Genomic DNA, 18,697 nt, shown 5'->3' with positions numbered 1-18,697 from the left:
CTGTAGCCCAGATGTAAACAAACTCATCCTTTCCCTCAATTCTAAAAGTATAAGTAAACAATACATTTACTTAAGAAAAAATATTTAATACAACTCAAAGGCAAAATGGCCGATAACTGTTGTGTTGCGAGTCAAAAACATTGAAAAACCAGTACTGGAACATTTAAGCAACCATTTAACATGGTCTTCTTCCTTGCAGAAGCTCTCTACAGAGTCATCCGAATGTGACTCTCTTGTTTAAATAGTACTTTTGAAGTACACAGTGGTACCCAGTAGCATGGTAGCATGACTTGGCAACTCGGCTCTGTGTCCTTCTGTTCGCAGTTCGACAGCTACAGAAAACCCCCGATTCTGGCCTTTTGGCCTAGGCTCTAGTCACACGGCGATTCTGGGAGGACAGAGCCCTGCTGTCACACGGCTGTCGGATATGGTTATTGAGGTAAACAACAACAAGGAGCCTGGCTGTGTTGTCAACATGTAGGCTACAGAACACATTAGCCAGTGTTCTGATGAAGACCAGACTTGTTTACTTGTAAGACAGGGTGACAGGGTAGCCAATCAGAGAACATACAGAGATGCCTGGATACTGGACAGCCATTGAGAATTTAGGTGTGAGTAGACGGGGTACGAACCATCAGATCAGAGGATGTTGGTATGCCTGGACATACATATAGTATCACATGTGGAGAGAGTGAGTAGACAGATGTAGGTTTGAGTGACAGCTCTTCTACAAGCATTAAAGGAACTAGTAGATTTGAAATGGGAGTGAGACTGACAGCCTATTCTTGTCTTCATTCTGTGATTAGTTTGTTTTCAACAGGGATGTCCATCATCAGTCATTGAAAAGGTACTGTGTGTAGGTTTTGGTTCAAGCCCAGCACTAACACACCTCAACCACACATTCACATGTTTATGAAAGCCTTTTCTAGCGGTGTTGAGTGAATTGTGTGTTGAGTGAATTGTTACTTTTTTGGTTTCTTAAAATGCATGACCCATGTTAATCGAGCTAGCAGTGTATGGACACATTCACTGTCCCCTCAATTATTTATCTGATGTGTAGTTTCGTAGAGAAAGGTAGGTAAAGGGTGAGGGAGAACTGACAAAGAAAACAAAGAGAGAGGGAGAGAAAGGGGGATGAATAGGCAAGATAGAGGGTAATAACTTTTTTTGTGCCCTGGACACTGTTTTACTCCCTTCTTTGTTGATGTTTTTTTGTTTGTAAGAGTACTTCCAAGAGTAAACATCCAGTACATAAATCGTTTTTTAAATTGATTTGACCATATATTCTCTTGACGTGACAGTGAAGAATGGAGTGAAACAAAGATGGAGGGGGAGGAGGGAGCTGGGCGTTGCGGATGGAAGTGAGCTGTCAGCCTATTCTCATCACTGTCACGCCCGTTCTGCCGGGGTGCGACGACATTCCTTTTGTTTTCTGAGGCTTGTTTCTCAAAATTAACTCTTATCACATGAAAAAAAAATATATTTCACGCTCTCTCTCACAGAAAAGACACACAGGCAGATGCACACACACATGCATACATGCACACACACACACACACACACACACACACACACACACACACACACACACACACACACACACACACACACACACACACACACACACACACATACATACAAACACACAAAGTAAATGACAAACATTCAAGCAATTTACAGAGAGTTAAGAGCTTCCATGTAAGCAAGGCGAAGTGAAGGTTACTTTTGTGAAACAAATCAGAAACACACACACACACAACCCCGCAACACTCCCCCACCCATTCACACACCACCCCCACTGTCACGTCCTGACCAGTAAAGGGGTTATTTGTTATTGTAGTTTGGTCAGGACGTGGCAGGGGGTGTTTGTTTTATGTGTGCCGGGGTTTTTTGGTCTATGTTCTAGGTTAGTGTTTTTCTATGTTCAGTCTAGTTTTCTACTTCTATGTTTAGGGTTTGTTGATTGACCTTCAATTGGAGGCAGCTGTTCCTCGTTGCCTCTGATTGAAGGTCCTGTGTATAGGGGTGTTTGTGCTATAGGGGTTTGTGGGTAGTTGTTTCCTGTTTTGTGTCTGTGCACCTGACAGGACTGTTTAGTGTCGTTCGTTGTTTTGTATATGTGATTTGTTTGTTTTTTCCTTCTTTTGATTTAATAAAGAAGATGAGTATACACGTTCCCGCTGCACCTTGGTCTAATCCTTACTACACCCACACACACATGCTCCAACTCCAATTCCTACTGTGTTCCCTATGAGTGTGGTGGACTGCTGAGCTATATGAGTGTTTTAGGTGCCTTGAGTGGAGTTGACCAGGGTAGCAGTGAGGTTAACTGAGCCAGTAACACCCCAGTGTACAACTCTAGCCCAACAGTGGAGCTTGGAATGGAGCCAACATGTTCCCTTTGACAACAGATTACATTTGGTCTTGTTCAGGCAGCTAACAGAAGAAAACTGACAAACAGGGACTACCTGGACATGTCCGATAAAAACACAAATGTCCGTTTGCCACTGCAAAATGTTTCCGGTTGCATGCCCTAATGAACATGACCCATGCTAAGCGCTAGACAAAATCAACATGCATGTAGGTTCTTATCTTGAAAAAAAAGGAATCGTTGGATAAATCTACTTTTCACAGTATTGTGCTGACCAAACCATATGTTCTTCTCACAGTATTTTGTCCTCACACGGTGCCAGAAACTGTGGTCGATGCTTAACCAGGCTAGCACAGTACAGTTTCACTCAGCTTGGCTCAGTAGTGAGAAAAGGGTATAACTTTCTTTCTCTAACAAAGCTTGATTTGCATACTACATTAGTAACTCTGATGAACTAAAGTATTGTGGATGAAAGCAGTTTAGAGTTATAGTTTGATATTGGACTGAAGGAGAGTGTAGTGTCTTCAAACAATATTCCAACCTTCTAGCTACTTCCTTCTGTAATGAATACGATTGGAGACAAAGAGCTGGTTTCAAGCATAGGGCGCAGCAGGTGTTTTTTTTGTAAAGGACCACAGGAGGAGGCAGGTAGCTGGGTCCAGGGGAAGGCCATACACAGGAGTCCAAAAAGGCAACAGTACAGGCAGGGAGAAGGCTAATGCTGCAGTCCAGGAGATCAGGCAAGTGGTTGATGACAGGAAATCCGATAGGCAGAAGTACAGGCAGGGAATAGGCAAAAAGGTATCGTCAGTGAGGATGGCCAAAACTACAGTACACAAGAGGACTAATGCGGGAAAAAAACAGAGCACTGAATAGAAATGTGTCTCAAAACAAACAATACCTCACAATAATGGGGTGCAAAGAACTGAACTAAATAGTGTCTGTAAATGACATACCTGTATGTGAACAGGTGATCAGAATTCAGGTGATTGGAATCTGGAGAGTGAATTGCGTTCAGGGGATATACGTGTTTCGAGCCCCCCCCCACGGGCGGCTCTTGACGGCCTAGGAAGCTGAGCAGGGGGCCTTCCACAGGGACGTGGAGCTGGGAGGTCAGGACGGTTACGGTGTAAAGCCAGAATGATGGCTGGATCGAGGATGTCCTGGGCGGGGACCCAGGACCGTTCTTCGGGTCCGTACCCCTCCCAATCCACCAGGTAGTGGATGCGACCACCCGGGCGCTTGGAGTCAAATAGGGTTTGGACGGAATAAGCCGGTGCACCGCTGAGGTGCGCCACTGGAGGATGGAGCGGGCTGTACCTCACAGGCTTGAGAAGGGACACATAGAAGGATGAGGAGATCCTGTAATGGCGGGGCAACTGGAGACGGTAGGTGACAGGATTGATGCGCCGTGTATTTTGAAGGGACTAATGAACCAGGGACTGAACTTTTTACAGGGGTCACGAAGCTGGATGTCCCGGGTAGAGAGCCACACACGTTGCCCAGGGTGGAAGAGTGGAGTAGGTCGGCAAACCGATCTGGGAGAGGGAAGCTTGATGTAGGTGGCAATGTGCAGTCTCCCAAACCTGCAGACTATGTCGAAACCACTCTTCGATAGCCATCTTAATGGCGATGAGATCTCGGTTTCCGACATCATAGTTCCTCTCAGCGGGTGACAGTTTCTTGGAAAAGAGCCACATGGGTGTAATTTGGGAGGTATCCCCACACGCTGAGGGAGAACCGCTCCTACGCCGACCTCGGATGCATCAACCTCCAGAACAAAAGTAAGGGTAGGATCTGTCTGCCTAAGGATGGGTGCAGAGATGAAGAGGCGTTTCAAGGTCTCAAAAGCAGTAAGGGCGGCGGCGATCCATTGTAGGTACAGGTTTTTTGACTGGTGAGAGCTGAGAACCAGTTGTGCTGCTGCAGTTTAGGATGAACAGGCGGTAGTAGTTGGAAAATCGTCCATGTTGACCCCTCCTGGTGTCAACACGAAACATAGGAAGGTTACCTTAGTAACGTGAAAGGCACTCTTCTCAGCCTTGATATAAAGATGGTGGTCCTGTAGCCATTGGAGGACCTGTTGCACATGCTGTATGTGCTCTGCAATGGAGTGAAAGTAGATCAAGATATCGTCAATGTACACAAGGGAACTGGTTGATCATGTCCTGGAAAACTTAATTCATTAAGGATTGGAAGACTGTGGGAGCATTGGTGAGACCAGGCATAACCACGTATTCGTTGTGGCCCCTAGCGGTGATGAACGCAGTCTTCCACTCATCCCCATTTCGGATATGGACCAGGTTGTATGCACTACGTATGTCCAGTTTAGAGTAGACGGTAGCCTGTCCAACTTGTTCTAGTGTGGCCGGAATCAGAGGAAGAGGGAAGCGATTCTTGATGGTAAGGTCATTGAGGTGGTCGGTAATCTATGCAGGGACGGAGACTACCATCCTTTTTTTCACAAAGAAGAAACTGGATGCAGTCAGAGATGTGGATGGACGAATGAATCCCATGTCGAGGGCCTCTTCTATATAGGTGTCCATAGCCTCATTCTCTGAGATGGACAAGGGTTAGATCCAACCCTTAGGGGGCGATGCCCCAGGAAGGAGGTCGATCGCGCAGTCCTCCGGGCGATGAGTGGGCAGAATGGATGCCTTTTTCTTGCTGAAGACAATATGGAACTGGGTATATATGGGTGGGATGTGGGTTGGAAGGCCAGATTCCGATTCTTCTATAGAGGTGGCTCGACAGGGTAGATTGAAGCCGTTCTTAAAACAGGTGGGAGACCAAGACAGCAGTTCCCCTTGTCGCCAGGAGATGGCAGGGTCGTGAAGGCTTAGCCTGGGGTGACCGAGGATGAGGGGTTATTTAGGCGAAGACAACACCATTAACTGAATGACCTCAGAGTGAAGGAGGCCAATCTGAAGGTTGAGAGGTTGTCCGAGAGGTTGTCCGTCCAGCGTATTAATCCTAAAGGGAGGATTAACAGGTATTAGTTTGACTCTTAACTGTTGTGCCAATTGTCCGTCAATGAAATTACCTGCGGCACCAGAGTTCACTAGTCCCTCCACAAACTGAGTGACCCCACTAGCAGAAAGAAGAGCCGGGATACCAAACTGCCTTTTGGTAATATTCAAAAATGTAGAGGTGCCTACCCAGGCGGAAGTAGAGGGGTTGTGGTTATCCCTTCATGGTGGGTGAATCGGACAGCTATTGAGTAGGTGGTTACTCTCTCCAAAATAGAGGCACAGGTTTTCACGTAACCTCTGATGTCTCTCGGCAGGCGTGAGAAGGGCACGGCCGATTTGCATGGGTTCGGGCCTATTAGACCATGGTGGACGAGAGAGGGGCGTGGAAGACTTGCAGGCAATGGGTGAATGCATAGGTCTGAGGTCTACCAGTAGGTTGCTAATGGATATGGACATTCGGATGTATTGGGACTGTAAGGAGTGCTGGTTCACTCCATCCACTGCTGGCAGCCATGGTGCGGAACTCAAGGGCATACTCCGTGGTGAAGCGACGGCCCTGTCGCAGCTCACATAACAGGTCCCCGGTGTGACGACCTGAAGTTGAATGGTCGAACACCTCCTTGAAGAGGGCGTGGAAATGGGATTCAGAGGACAGATCAGATCTTTGAGCGGCCCACAATGCTGCGACCCAATCCAGAGCTTTGCCTATGATTAGGGAGATGACGAAGTCCACCCTGTCTTTGTCACAGGTGAGGTCAGTGGAGTGATGGTCTATGTACAGGTTACATTGCATGATAAATCCTTGACATTTCCTTGGGGAGCCGTCGTATTTATTAGGCATTTGATATGGAGGGAGATTAACGAGAGGAGGCTGTGGCACCTGATATCGGTGAAGCAGGAATGGACTGGTGAAGGAGGTTGCAGAGTTCATCGATTCGTTTCTCCTGTCGGGTTAGACGTAGCTGTAGCTCCGTTGAATCCATCTGTCGTTTTTGGTGAGATATTCTGTAATGAATATGATGGGAGACAGAGAGTTGGTTTCAAGCGCAGGGCGCAGCCGGTGTTTATTTGTTAAGGACCACAGGAGGAGGCAGGTAGCTGGGTCCAGGGGCAGACAGAAGGTCTACACAGGGGTCCAAAAAGGCAACAGTACAGGCAGGGAGAAGGCTAATGACGAAGTCCGGGAGATCAGGCAAGAGGTTGACGACAGGAAATCCGATAGGCAAAAGTACAAGCAGGGAATAGGCAAAAAGAGGCAGGTAGCCTAGTGGTTAGAGCGTTGGGCCAGTAACCGAAAGTTTGCTAGATCGAATCCCCGAGCTGACAAGGTAAGAATCTGTTGTTCTGCACCTGAACAAGGTGGTTAACCCACTGTTCCTAGGCCGTCATTGTAAATAAGAATTTGTTCTTAACTGACTTGCCTGGTTAAATGAAATTACAACATTTTAAAAAGGCATCACCAGCGAGGATGGCCAAAACTACGGTACACAGGAGGACTAATACGGGAAAAAAATAGAGCTCTGAATAGAAATGTGTATCAAAACAAACAATACCTCACAATGAAAGGGTGCAAAGAACTGAACTAAATAGTGTGTGTAAATGACCAACATTCCCCCAACTTATTGTGGGACGCTTGTGGAAGGCTACCCGAAAGATTTGACCCAAGTTACATAATTTAAAGTCAATGCAAACTTCTGACCCACTGGGAATGTGATGAAAGAAATAAAAATGAAATAAATCCTTCTCTCTACTATTATTCTGACATTTCACATTCTTAAAATAAAGTGGCGATCCTAACTGATCTAAGACAGGGAATTTTTACTAGGATTAAATGTCAGGAATTGTGAAAAACTGAGTTTAAATGTAGTTGGCTAAGGTGTATGTAAACTTCCGACTTCAACTGTAGGTATGCATCTATGGACCTATGTATATGTCCATCCTTAAGATGCTGCGTAGGCTACGTACCGACAGGACAAGAGCCCTCTGACACCACCAGCACTTCAGACTGCTGCTTGCAGGCATCCCTGCGTAGATAACATTCGTTCTGGTAGTTCTCGTTGTTGGAGCCGCACACGGGGACGTAGTCATTGTTGCACTGCAGAAAGAGAGCAGAGGTAAATGTTATGGTCAGATCACTACATTATGCATCTCTATGTCAGATAAATCCATCTCCCCTCTCCACATAATACAGTATGAATTATTAGCCTTATTGAGAGAATATTTTTATTTACATTGTACAAAAGGCAGCAACATGCTGAATTGTGAGTACAACTTACATTTGAATATTAAAATTGGTATTACTAACTAAATACAATAATGTTCCTCATCAACTGTTCAGCAGGCAAACCATGGTTGGGATGATGCTGCCATGGAAATGCACAGTCCTGCAGTGGATCATTTCCAGTTTAGTTGAGGAGTGGGTCTGGTATAGGCTCACAAACGATTGTTGTGGTGGGAGCATATAGTGGTAAGGATCGGATTAAAGAAGTTTCTCAAGATCCTTAAAGGATCTTGAAAGACTTTCTCTGCGTGTGTAGTGATTTTAGACCGAGATTGGTGCATGCATCTGAGTAGGAGGTGTCGTCTGTACCAATGATGATACAAACTGCTTTTCTTTGGACAGTCTCGATGGTATCGGATTGTCTCTTGATTAGCCCTGCATGCCACACTGGGGCAGCATATTTCACCACTGGTTGGATGTAGGTTGGAAATACTCTTACCAGGTCCTTCTTATGGATGTGGAAGTACTTCAGGCATCGGAGGAGGAACAGACATTCTCTACCTGTGTCAACTAGTTTAGATTTCCTTTGATCTTGATACCTCAACTTTCTAGAGTTCTGTGTTGATAATAGACTGGTGGGGTAGTACGGGTGGAGCACTTTGTACTTTTTAGGGTGCAGACCATGTGGCTCCCCACCGACCACTTCTAGGTCAACCAGGTCTTCTTTGATGGTGGAAGGTGATCCACAAGCTTCCATTGTTTGACTGCAGTTAGCCTGGCTACACTGTTGATATGTGTCACCTGTGTAAAATGGCTAGCTAGTTAGCAGTGCGCGCTAGTAGCGTTTCAATTGGTGATGTCACTCGCTCGAAGACCTTGAAGTAGTTGTTTCCCTTGCTCTGCAAGAGCAGTGGCTTTTGTGGAGCAATAGGTAACGATTCTTTGTGAGAGGCAGTTGTTTGTGTTCAGAGGGTCTCTGTTTTGAGCCCAGGTTGGGGCAAGGAGAGGGACGGTGCCATGACCTGGATGACTTAGTTGTGCTCTGCCCGGTTGCTGCCGAGATTGAGGAGATCAAAGGGGGCGAGAATAACCAGTGTGAAATGGCAAGCTAGATAGTGGTGCATGCTAGTAGCGTTTCAGTCAGTGACGTCACTCGCACTGAGACCTTGAAGTAGTTGTTAGGTAATCTTGAAGTAGTTGATAGGTAACAATACTTTGTAGGAGGCAGTTGTTGAAGTGAGGAGAGGGACGGAAAAAACAAAGCCAATAATTATATGCATATTCTAGTTACTGGGCAGGAGTAGTAACCAGATTAAATCGGTACGTTTTTTATCCGGCCGTGTAAATACTGCCCCCTAGCCCTAACAGGTTTTAAACAGTGATGAACCTCACGAAAATGTACATGCTGAAATCAACATTAAAAGTGTTGGCAAATGGCATTACCATAGTCTCTAGGCCGTGCCGAGATCAAGGAGATCCTCCACTTGACGGTAGCTCGCTCGGTCTGACCGTAGCTCGCTCGGTCTGACCGCAGCGACCATGCAAATAGTAGCCTCGGAATGAAGAATGACTAGTAGTGATATAATGATGCTATGGACATATTGCGGCCTCTAGGTCACACAGAGACACACCGTTTTCGATGGGCTCTTCAGGGGGCAGGTTGGGGTGGATAAGCCACGGAGTAATTCTAGCTGCGTGTGCCGGTTCATGTAGTCTGACACATCCAAGTTTCTCCCTAAGGATAACATGGGTTTACAGGTTATGCTCTAACTCTGGTTCTGTGCAGGCAATTTTCAAAATTATTTTGCCATGTGTTCAAGGTCACCTGTACCTCTACAGATATCAACATGAAAAGATTGAATGGTCCTCTTCATATCCTAAAGGGGAAGTATGAACTTTACCATCAAATAGGGCTGAAATCCAGAAATGTGCAGGCTTAAATCATCACAGAAAGGGAAACAAATGGAATCACCATAGTCTCTAGGCAGTGCCGAGTTCAAGGAGATGCCCCACTTGACCTAGCTCGCTCGGTCTAACCGCAGCGACTGTGCAAAAAAGTAGGCCCAAAATGAAGCCTGACCTAAATTTGAGGTGCTTTTGGGTGACATCAGCAGAACCGTTAAGGCTAGAAGCATAATTCAACCACAAGAACGTTCCTAAGGTCCTCCCGATCTGTGCAAACCTAACCTTGACCGTGTGGAATTAACCCTTAACCTGTTGGGGGTAGGGGGCAGTATTTACACGGCCGGATAAAAAACGTACCCGATTTAATCTGGTTATTACTATTGCCCAGAAACTAGAATATGCATATAATTATTGGCTTTGGATAGAAAACACCCTAAAGTTTCTAAAACTGTTTGAATGGTGTCTGTGAGTATAGCAGAACTCATATGGCAGGCAAAAACCTGAGAGGATTCCTTACAGGAAGTGGCCTGTCTGACCATTCCTTGAGCTTCTTGCCTCTGTTTATTGAAGACTGAGGATCTTTGCTGTAACGTGACACTTCCTACGGCTCCCATAGGCTCTCAGAAGGCGGGAAAAAGCTGAATGATGTCATTCCAGCCCCAGGCTGAAACACATTTGCGCTTTTGGCAAGTAGCCGGTCAGAGGACAATGGGCTTAGGCGCGTTCACGAGTCCACCCCATGCTTTAACATCTTTCGTCTTTTTACCTAAACGCAGATTCCCTGTCGGAATATTATCGTTTTTTTACGAGAAAAATTGCATAAAAATTGATTTTAAACAGCGGTTGACATGCTTCGAAGTACGGTAATGGAATATTTAGACATTTTTTGTCACGAAATGCGTCGTGCTCGTCTTCCTTCTTTACCCTTTCGGATAGTGTCTTGAACGCACGAACAAAACGCCGCTGTTTGGATATAACTATGGATTATTTGGGACCAAACCAACATTTGTTATTGAAGTAGAAGTCCTGGGAGTGCATTCTGACGAAGAACACCAAAGGTAATAACATTTTTCTTAAAGTAAATCTGACTTTGGTGAGTGCTAAACTTGCTGGGTGTCTAAATAGCTAGCCCTGTGATGCAGGGCTATCTACTTAGAATATTGCAAAATGTGCTTTCACCGAAAAGCTATTTTAAAATCGGACATATCGAGTGCATAGAGGAGTTCTGTATCTATAATTCTTAAAATAATTGTTATGCTTTTTGTGAACGTTTATCGTGAGTAATTTAGTAAATTTTTTGTAAATTCACCGGAAGTTTGCGGGGGGTATGCTAGTTCTGAACGTCACATGCTAATGTAAAAAGCTGGTTTTTGATATAAATATGAACTTAATTGAACAAAACATGCATGTATTGTATAACATAATGTCCTAGGTGTGTCATCTGATGAAGATCATCAAAGGTTAGTGCTGCATTTAGCTGTCTTCTGGGTTTTTGTGACATTATATGCTAGCTTGAAAAATGGGTGTCTGATTATTTCTGGCTGAGTACTCTGCTGACATAATCTAATGTTTTGCTTTCGTTGTAAAGCCTTTTTGAAATCGGACAGTGTGGTTAGATTAACGAGAGTCTTGTCTTTAAAATAGTAATATGTTTGAGAAATTGAAGTAATAGCATTTCTAAGGTATTTGAATAACGCGCCACAGGATTCCACTGGCTGTTACGTAGGTGGGACGATTTCGTCCCGCCGACCCTAGAGAGGTTAACAGTTAAAACAGTGTGTTTTCTTTTAACAGTTTGCATTGACATCTCTCCCCATAGGAATACATTGCTTGCACCCCTAACTTAAACCTGATGCCTATGTGAGTTATGATTGCCATATCAAACTGTCTTCATTAACAATCCATCAGGCTACTATGAGGATTACCTGTGCTGACTGGAGCAACCAGAAGTGGTTAAATTGAACCTAAAATTGGTTTTGATTTCACAACCTACAGTTACTGAAAAACACTGCATTCAACCCTCTGTAAATCAGTCAGTTCTTAACGTAAAGACTTAACTCAGAATTCTGTAAAAGACTGCTCCAATGAGGAAATGTGTTTACTTTCAGCTTCCTGTGACAACAGGAAGTGCTTTCAATTATGGTCATTGGGGCTGTTTCGAAGGGTTAAAAAGGTCACATCTTTCCAAAATGTCATCTGTGTGATTAGGCAACCCTCATGAACTGTAAATCAGTAATTTCTCTCATCAGATATACAAAAAAAAACACACACACACAAAGCCCGGATGGAGTGACCCAGTGTGGGTCTTACAGACACACACAGCCTACCGGCGTTCGAACCATCAAAGAACTGTCAGACTTCGAGTTCTGAAACTTTATAAACCTGTTCTAGAGCTTAAGTCAGTAGTGCACAGTGAGTTATGTGGCTCTAGACGGTTCTCAGGCTGAGAAACAGCCTTGTCCATTTGCAATGTATTCAAATAATTTTTAACATTGCGAAAATGATGACATTTAGAAAAGTCACAGAATCACAAGACTAGGTGCATTGAAACCGCCTCGGCCCATAGAGACTGACACTACACGTTTTTTATTTTTATTTCACCTTTATTTAACCAGGTAGGTTAGTTGAGAACAAGTTCTCATTTACAACTGCGACCTGGCCAAGAATAAAGCAAAGCAGTTCGACACATAAAACAACGCAGAGTTACACATGGAATAAACAAACATATAGTCAATAATACAGTAGAAAAAAGTCTATATACAGTGTGTGCAAATGAGGTATGATAAGGAAGGTAAGGCAATAAATAGGCCATGGTGGCGAAGTAATTACAATATACCAATTAAACATTGGAGGGATTGATGTGCAGAAGATGAATGTGCAAGTAGAGATACTGGGGTGCAAAGGAGCAAGTTAAATAAATAAATACAGTATGGGGATGAGGAAGTTGGATGGGCTATTTACAGATGGGCTACAGTGAGAGAAAAAAGTATTTGATCCCCTGCTGATTTTGTACGTTTGCCCACTGACAAAGAAATGATCAGTCTATAATTTTAATGGTAGGTTTATTTGAACAGAGAGACAGAATAACAACAAACAAATCCAGAAAAACGCATGTCAAAAATGATATAAATTGATTTGCATTTTAATGAGGGAAATAAGTATTTGACCCCCTCTCAATCAGAAAGATTTCTGGCTCCCAGGTGTCTTTTATACAGGTAACGAGCTGAGATTAGGAGCACACTCTTAAAGGCCAACTTTTTTGAGTTTGTGATACAGGATGCAAATTTCTGTTTGAAAAAGCTAGCCTTAGCTTTCCTAACTGCCTGTGTATATTGGCTCCTAACTTCCCTGAAAAGTTGCATATCACGGGGGCTATTCGATGCTAATGCAGTACACCATATGATGTTTTTGTGCTGGTCAAGGGCAGTCAGGTCTGAAGTGAACCAAGTGATGTTCCTGGTACAACATTTTTTGAATGGAGCACTCTTATTTAAGATGGTGAGGAAGGCACTTTAACAATTACCAGGCATCTTCTACTGATGGAATGATTTCAATATCATTCCAGGATACCCGGCCAGGTCGATTAGAAAGGCCTGCTCCCTGAAGTGTTTTAGGGAGCGTTTGACAGTGATGAGGGGTGGTCGTTTGACCGCAGACCCATTACAGATGCAGGCAATGAGGCAGTGATCACTGAGATCTTGGTTGAAAACAGCAAAGGTGTATTTGGAGGGCAAGTTGGTTAGGATGATATCTATGAGGGTGCCCGTGTTTACGGATTTGGGGTTGTACCTGGAAGGTTAATTGATCATTTGTATGAGATTGAGGGCATCAAGCTTAGATTGTAGGATGGCCGGGGTGTTAAGCATATCACAGTTTAGGTCACCTACCAGCACGAGCTCTGAAGATAGATGGTCACATATGGTGTCCAGGGCACAGCTGGGGGCAAAGGGTGGTGTATAGCAAGCTGCAACGGTGAGAGACTTGTTTCTGGAAAGGTGGATTTTTAAAAGTAGAAGCTCAAATTGTTTGGGTACAGACCTGGACAGTAAGACAGAACTCTGCAGGCTATCTATGCAGTAGATTGCAACTCCGCCCCCTTTGGCAGTTCTATCTTGGCTGAAAATGTTATAGTTAGGGATGGAAATTTCAGGGTTTTTGGTGGTCTTCCTAAGCCAGGATTCAGACACGGCTAAGACATCCGCGTTGGCAGAGTGTGCTAAAGCTGTGAATAAAACAAACTTAGGGAGGAGGCTTCTAATGTTAACATGCATGAAACCAAGGCTCTTACGGTTACAGAAGTCAACAAATGAGAGCACCTGGGGAATAGGAGTGGAGCTAGGCACTGCAGGTCCTGGATTAACCTCTACATCACCAGAATCCACATCACCAGAGGAACAGAGGAGGAGTAGGATAAGGGTATGGCTATAGGCTATAAGAACTGGTCGTCTAGTACGTTCGGAACAGAGAGTAAAAGGAGCAGGTTTCTGGGCGCGATAGAATACATTCAAGGCATAATGTACAGACAAAGGTATGGTAGGATGTGAGTACATTGGAGGTAAACCTAGGCATTGAGTGATGATGAGAGAGACATTGTCTCTAGAAACATTTAAACCAGGTGATGTCATCGCATATGTGGGAGGTGGAACTAAATGGTTGGTTAAGGCATATTGAGCAGGGCTAGAGGCTCTACAGTGAAATAAAACAATCACTAACCATTTACATTTTACATTTTAGTCATTTAGCAGACGCTCTTATCCAGAGTGACTTACAGTAGTGAATGCATACAGTAATGGACAAGGCATATTGACATTAGGGAGAGGCATGCGTAGACGAGTGATCATAGGGGTCCAGTGAGTGGTTGGGCTGGCTGGAGACACGGCGATTCACACAGCTAGCAGGCCGGGGCTAGCAAGGTAGCAGAAGGGCCTTAGAGGGACGTCGTGACGGAGGAAAGTCTGTTTTAGCCTCCTCGTGCGGTTCCGTTGCTAGACTAGTCGTGATGGATTAGTAGGGTTCTGTGTAGCAGAGGGGTCCAGTCCAATTGGCAAATGGATCTATTCAGCTAACAGTCCAATATGCTCTAGACAGCTAGCGGCCCGCGGCTAGCAGGCTAACAGATGGGCATTCAGGGGATTACTTTTCCGAGCTAGCTGATCTTACCCCACTATGGATCTGACGTTGAACTACAGTATTTGGTCGGTAGTCCAGATTTAGTCGGTAGTCCAGTCGTGATGGATAAGCAGGGCTTCGTGTAGTAAAAGGGGCCGATTGGAAAAATAGGAATAGTGGCCCGAGAAATTGGCCGATGGACCTATTAGCTAACAGTCCGATGGACCTATTAGCTAACAGTTTCTAGCTGATAGCTCGTTCAGAGACCCCGTAGCAACCCCCAAAATAAGTGCATTTTCATCACTAATTAAGGTCGCTGCTTAGGGCTCCGAATGACCTATCGACCCGAAACTCGGGATTCAGGGTCGCCTCAGCTAGGCCTACACATAATGTCAGAACTGGACCCGCAGTTCGAATGTAACTATGTTTTTGAAGGTTGTTTTATGGTTTTAACATATTAGAGCATATCAAATTAACCTGTTAGGGTATAGGGGGCAGTATTTTCACGGCTGGATAAAAAAATGTACCCGATTTAATCTGGTTACTAATCCTACCCAGTAACTAGAATATGCATATACTTATTATATATGGATAGAAAACACCCTAAAGTTTCTAAAACTGTTTGAATGGTGTCTGTGAGTATAACAGAACTCATTTGGCAGGCAAAACCCTGAGAAAGATTCTGACAGGAAGTGGATACCTGATGTGTTGAATTGACTTTAAGCCTATGCCATTGAAAAACAAAGGGGCTGAGGAATGTTTTGGCACTTCCTATGGCTTCCACTAGATGTCACCAGCCTTTACAAAGTGTTTTGAGTCTTATACTGTGAGATCTGACCGAATAAGAGACTTGGAACGGTGATGGCCGATTAGACCCCTGGCGCGCGAGTTGATGGTGGGTACTCTCGTTCCAAAACGTTTTAAAAGAGATCCCAATCGTCCGCCTTGAATTTTATTCATGTTCTGGTTAAAAAAGGCACTAATGATTTAAGCTATACAACGTTTGACATGTTTGAACGAACGTAAATATATTTTTTCCGTTCGTGAAGTGAAGTCCGGCTGGCTTAGATCATGTGCTAACAACACAGAGCTTTTTGGACATAAATGATGAGCTTTTTTGAACAAAACTACATTCGTTATGGACCTGGGATTCTTTGGAAGTGACATCTGATGAAGAGAATCAAAGGTAATGGATTATTTACATAGTATTTTCGATTTTAGATCTCTCCAACATGGCGGTTAGTCTGTATCGCAATGCGTATTTTTCTGGGCGCAGTGCTCAGATTATTGCAAAGTGTGATTTCCCAGTAAGGTTAATTTTAAATCTGGCAAGTCGATTGCGTTCAAGAGATGTAAATCTATAATTCTTTGAATGACAATATAATATTTTACCAATGTTTTCTAATATTAATTCATTATTTTGTTGTCATGACTTGACTGCCGGTATTGGAGGGAAACGATTTCCTGAACATCAACGCCATAGTAAAACGCTGTTTTTAGATATAAATATGAACTTGATAGAACTAAAAATGCATGCATTGTCTAACATAATGTCCTAGGAGTGTCATCTGATGGAGATTGTAAAAGGTTAGTGCATAATTTTAGCTGATTTTATGGTTTTGGTGACGCCTGTCTTTGAATCGACAATACATTACACACAGCTATTGTCAATGTACTCTCCTAACATAACCTAACTTTATGCTTTCCCCGTAAAACCTTTTTGAAATCGGACAATGTGGTTAGATTAAGGAGATGTTTATCTTTCAAAGGGTGTAAGTTAGTTGTATGTTTGAGAAATTTGAATTTTGACATTTATTTGGTTTCAAATTTGCCGCTCTTGAAATGCACCTGCTGTTGATAGGGTGTGCCACGGGTGGCACGCTAACGTCCCACATAGCCCCAAGAAGTTAACATATTAGAGCAGTATATTAGAGCATGTCAGTGTACATGTCCAATGTATTTAATGAGGGATATACCATCACCAAATGGACAGGCTGAAATCAACACCACCGAGGAATAGATTATAATGGGCACATATTATGTGTGTAAAATACTTTTTTGAAGGTTGTACTGATTATGATGAGCTAAGCTAATTCCAGCTATGTGTGTGGAGCCATGTTTGTTGACATACAATGCATTCTGGGTTTCACGTAATCGTCTAGAAGGTTTATACATTTCCTTGACAATAATGAGACAGCCTACACGGAGGAGGTGAGGGCTCTGGCGGAGTGGTGCCAGGAAAATAACCTCTCCCTCAACGTCACCAAAATGAAGGAGCTTATCGTGGACATCAGGAGACAGCAGAGAGAGCATGCCCCCATCCACATCGATGGGACCGCAGTGGAGAAGGTGAAAAGCTTCAAGTTCCTCTGCGTACACATCACTGACAATCTGAAATGGTCCACCCACACAGACAGTGTGGTGAAGAAGGCTCAACAGCGCCTCTTCAATATTAGGAGGATGAAGAAATCTGGCTTGGCCCCTAAGACCCTCATAAACTTTAACAGATGCACCATTGAGAGAATCCTGTCGGACTATATCACCACCTGGTAAAGGCAACTGCACCGCCTGCAACCACAGGGCTCTCCAGAGCGTGGTGCGGTCTACCCAACGCATCACCGGGGGCACACTGCCTGCCCTCCAGGACACCGACAGGAACATTTTGCCAACAGATTCACTATGGTCTTGTTCAGGCACCAATCAGAACAAAACTGACAAACAGGGACGTACTATATGGATATGCCCAATAAAAAAACACTAATTTCCATTTGCCACTGTAAAATGTTTTAAAACATTTCCTGTTGGATGCCCTAATGAACATGACCCTTGCTAAGCGCTAGACTACATCAACATGCATGTAGGTTCTTATCTTGAACAAAGGATTCGTGAGACAATCCAACTTTTCACACTATTGTGCTGACCAAACCATACTGTACTGGCTTGGATATGTTCTTCTCACATGATTCTTTCCAGCACGGTTACAGCAATTGTGGTAGATGGTGTCGTGTCGTGACTTCATTCATGTAATGATATTCTATTTATTGAATAATTAACTGTTATTATTATGTGATTAAATTAATCCCGTAACAATTAACTCAGTAACCTGTTGCACCACAGGAAACGTTTGTTTAATGAGTTACCGTTTCCCGAAAGAATATCAAAATATATCGATTTCATAGCAGTCACCTATTAATTTTTATCAACTCATATCTCAGTCTCATTCTGAACGTCGTAATGTCCTATAAATCTGCACAAACCCTAGTCTCTATGATGAATCAGCAATACACAAATTGGCTTAATTATTTATTTACTAACTTACTAATCACACAGAATTACATAAACACACAAACGGGATAGAATACACATTGATTACTACATAATGCAATGAAAAGTTCCTAGTGGACTAACCTGATATGATGGCTTGTTACACAAAATGGTGGATTCAAAAGTGAGGGAAAGGGAGAGACAAAGGAATTCCACTGTACATACAGCTGATAACTATGCTCATGGAAATGTGAATACTTGGTACATGTATAGCTGCTCATTCGAAATATTTGTTATGTACATATTTATGTGTGTATTTCTTTGCTGTCCCTCTGTTGAAAACACTCGATTAATCTACGGAGAGTAATTTGACAGAAAGTCTCTGGTTGTGTAAGTCTCTGGTTGTCCACCAGAGGTCACCATGTCCTTTGTAGTTGTAGTAGGTTGGTCTCGGAGTGTCTGTTAGACGGATCTTCTAGACGTACCAATGTTCGTTCGATAGGGAAATGTTCCCTTTTTTCTCATCTTCGGTCAAGTTTCCTAGACTATTTTACATATACAGCTGCAGACTGTGAATGTGTAGTCTTTATCTTCTTCACTCGTTGAGAGTTCCTGACCATTTGTGACGTATTCAGCTTGCACCGCATGTATATTCTGGTCTAATGTAGAGCTAGAACCATTTTACACGCCCGTAACAAACCGGCAATGCACTGGTCTCTAGAGGTTTCAATTCCTACCATTTCAACGTGCATCCATGCTCCACGTTTTTATGGTCTTGTAGATTCTAACCATTTGTGACGTCAGGTTCAACACCGTCCTGCCTACTTGGTCTGATATGATAATTCTTCACAAGGG

General features: G+C 43.7%; 1 protein-coding gene across 1 annotated transcript in view; it reads right to left on the bottom strand.

Annotated features, from left to right (window-relative positions):
• Positions 1–18,697, bottom strand: part of LOC115160617 (tomoregulin-2) — a 174,216-nt gene that overhangs the window by 105,617 nt on the left and 49,902 nt on the right. The window contains exon 3 of the mRNA XM_029710819.1: positions 7,309–7,438. Within this exon, the coding sequence (XP_029566679.1) occupies positions 7,309–7,438 (130 nt within the window). The remainder of the gene's footprint in view (positions 1–7,308; positions 7,439–18,697) is intronic.

The sequence above is a fragment of the Salmo trutta genome, chromosome 24 (assembly GCF_901001165.1).
Source record: "Salmo trutta chromosome 24, fSalTru1.1, whole genome shotgun sequence".
Taxonomy (NCBI): Eukaryota; Metazoa; Chordata; class Actinopteri; order Salmoniformes; family Salmonidae; genus Salmo; species Salmo trutta.
This window is presented reverse-complemented; position numbering and strand designations above follow the sequence as displayed.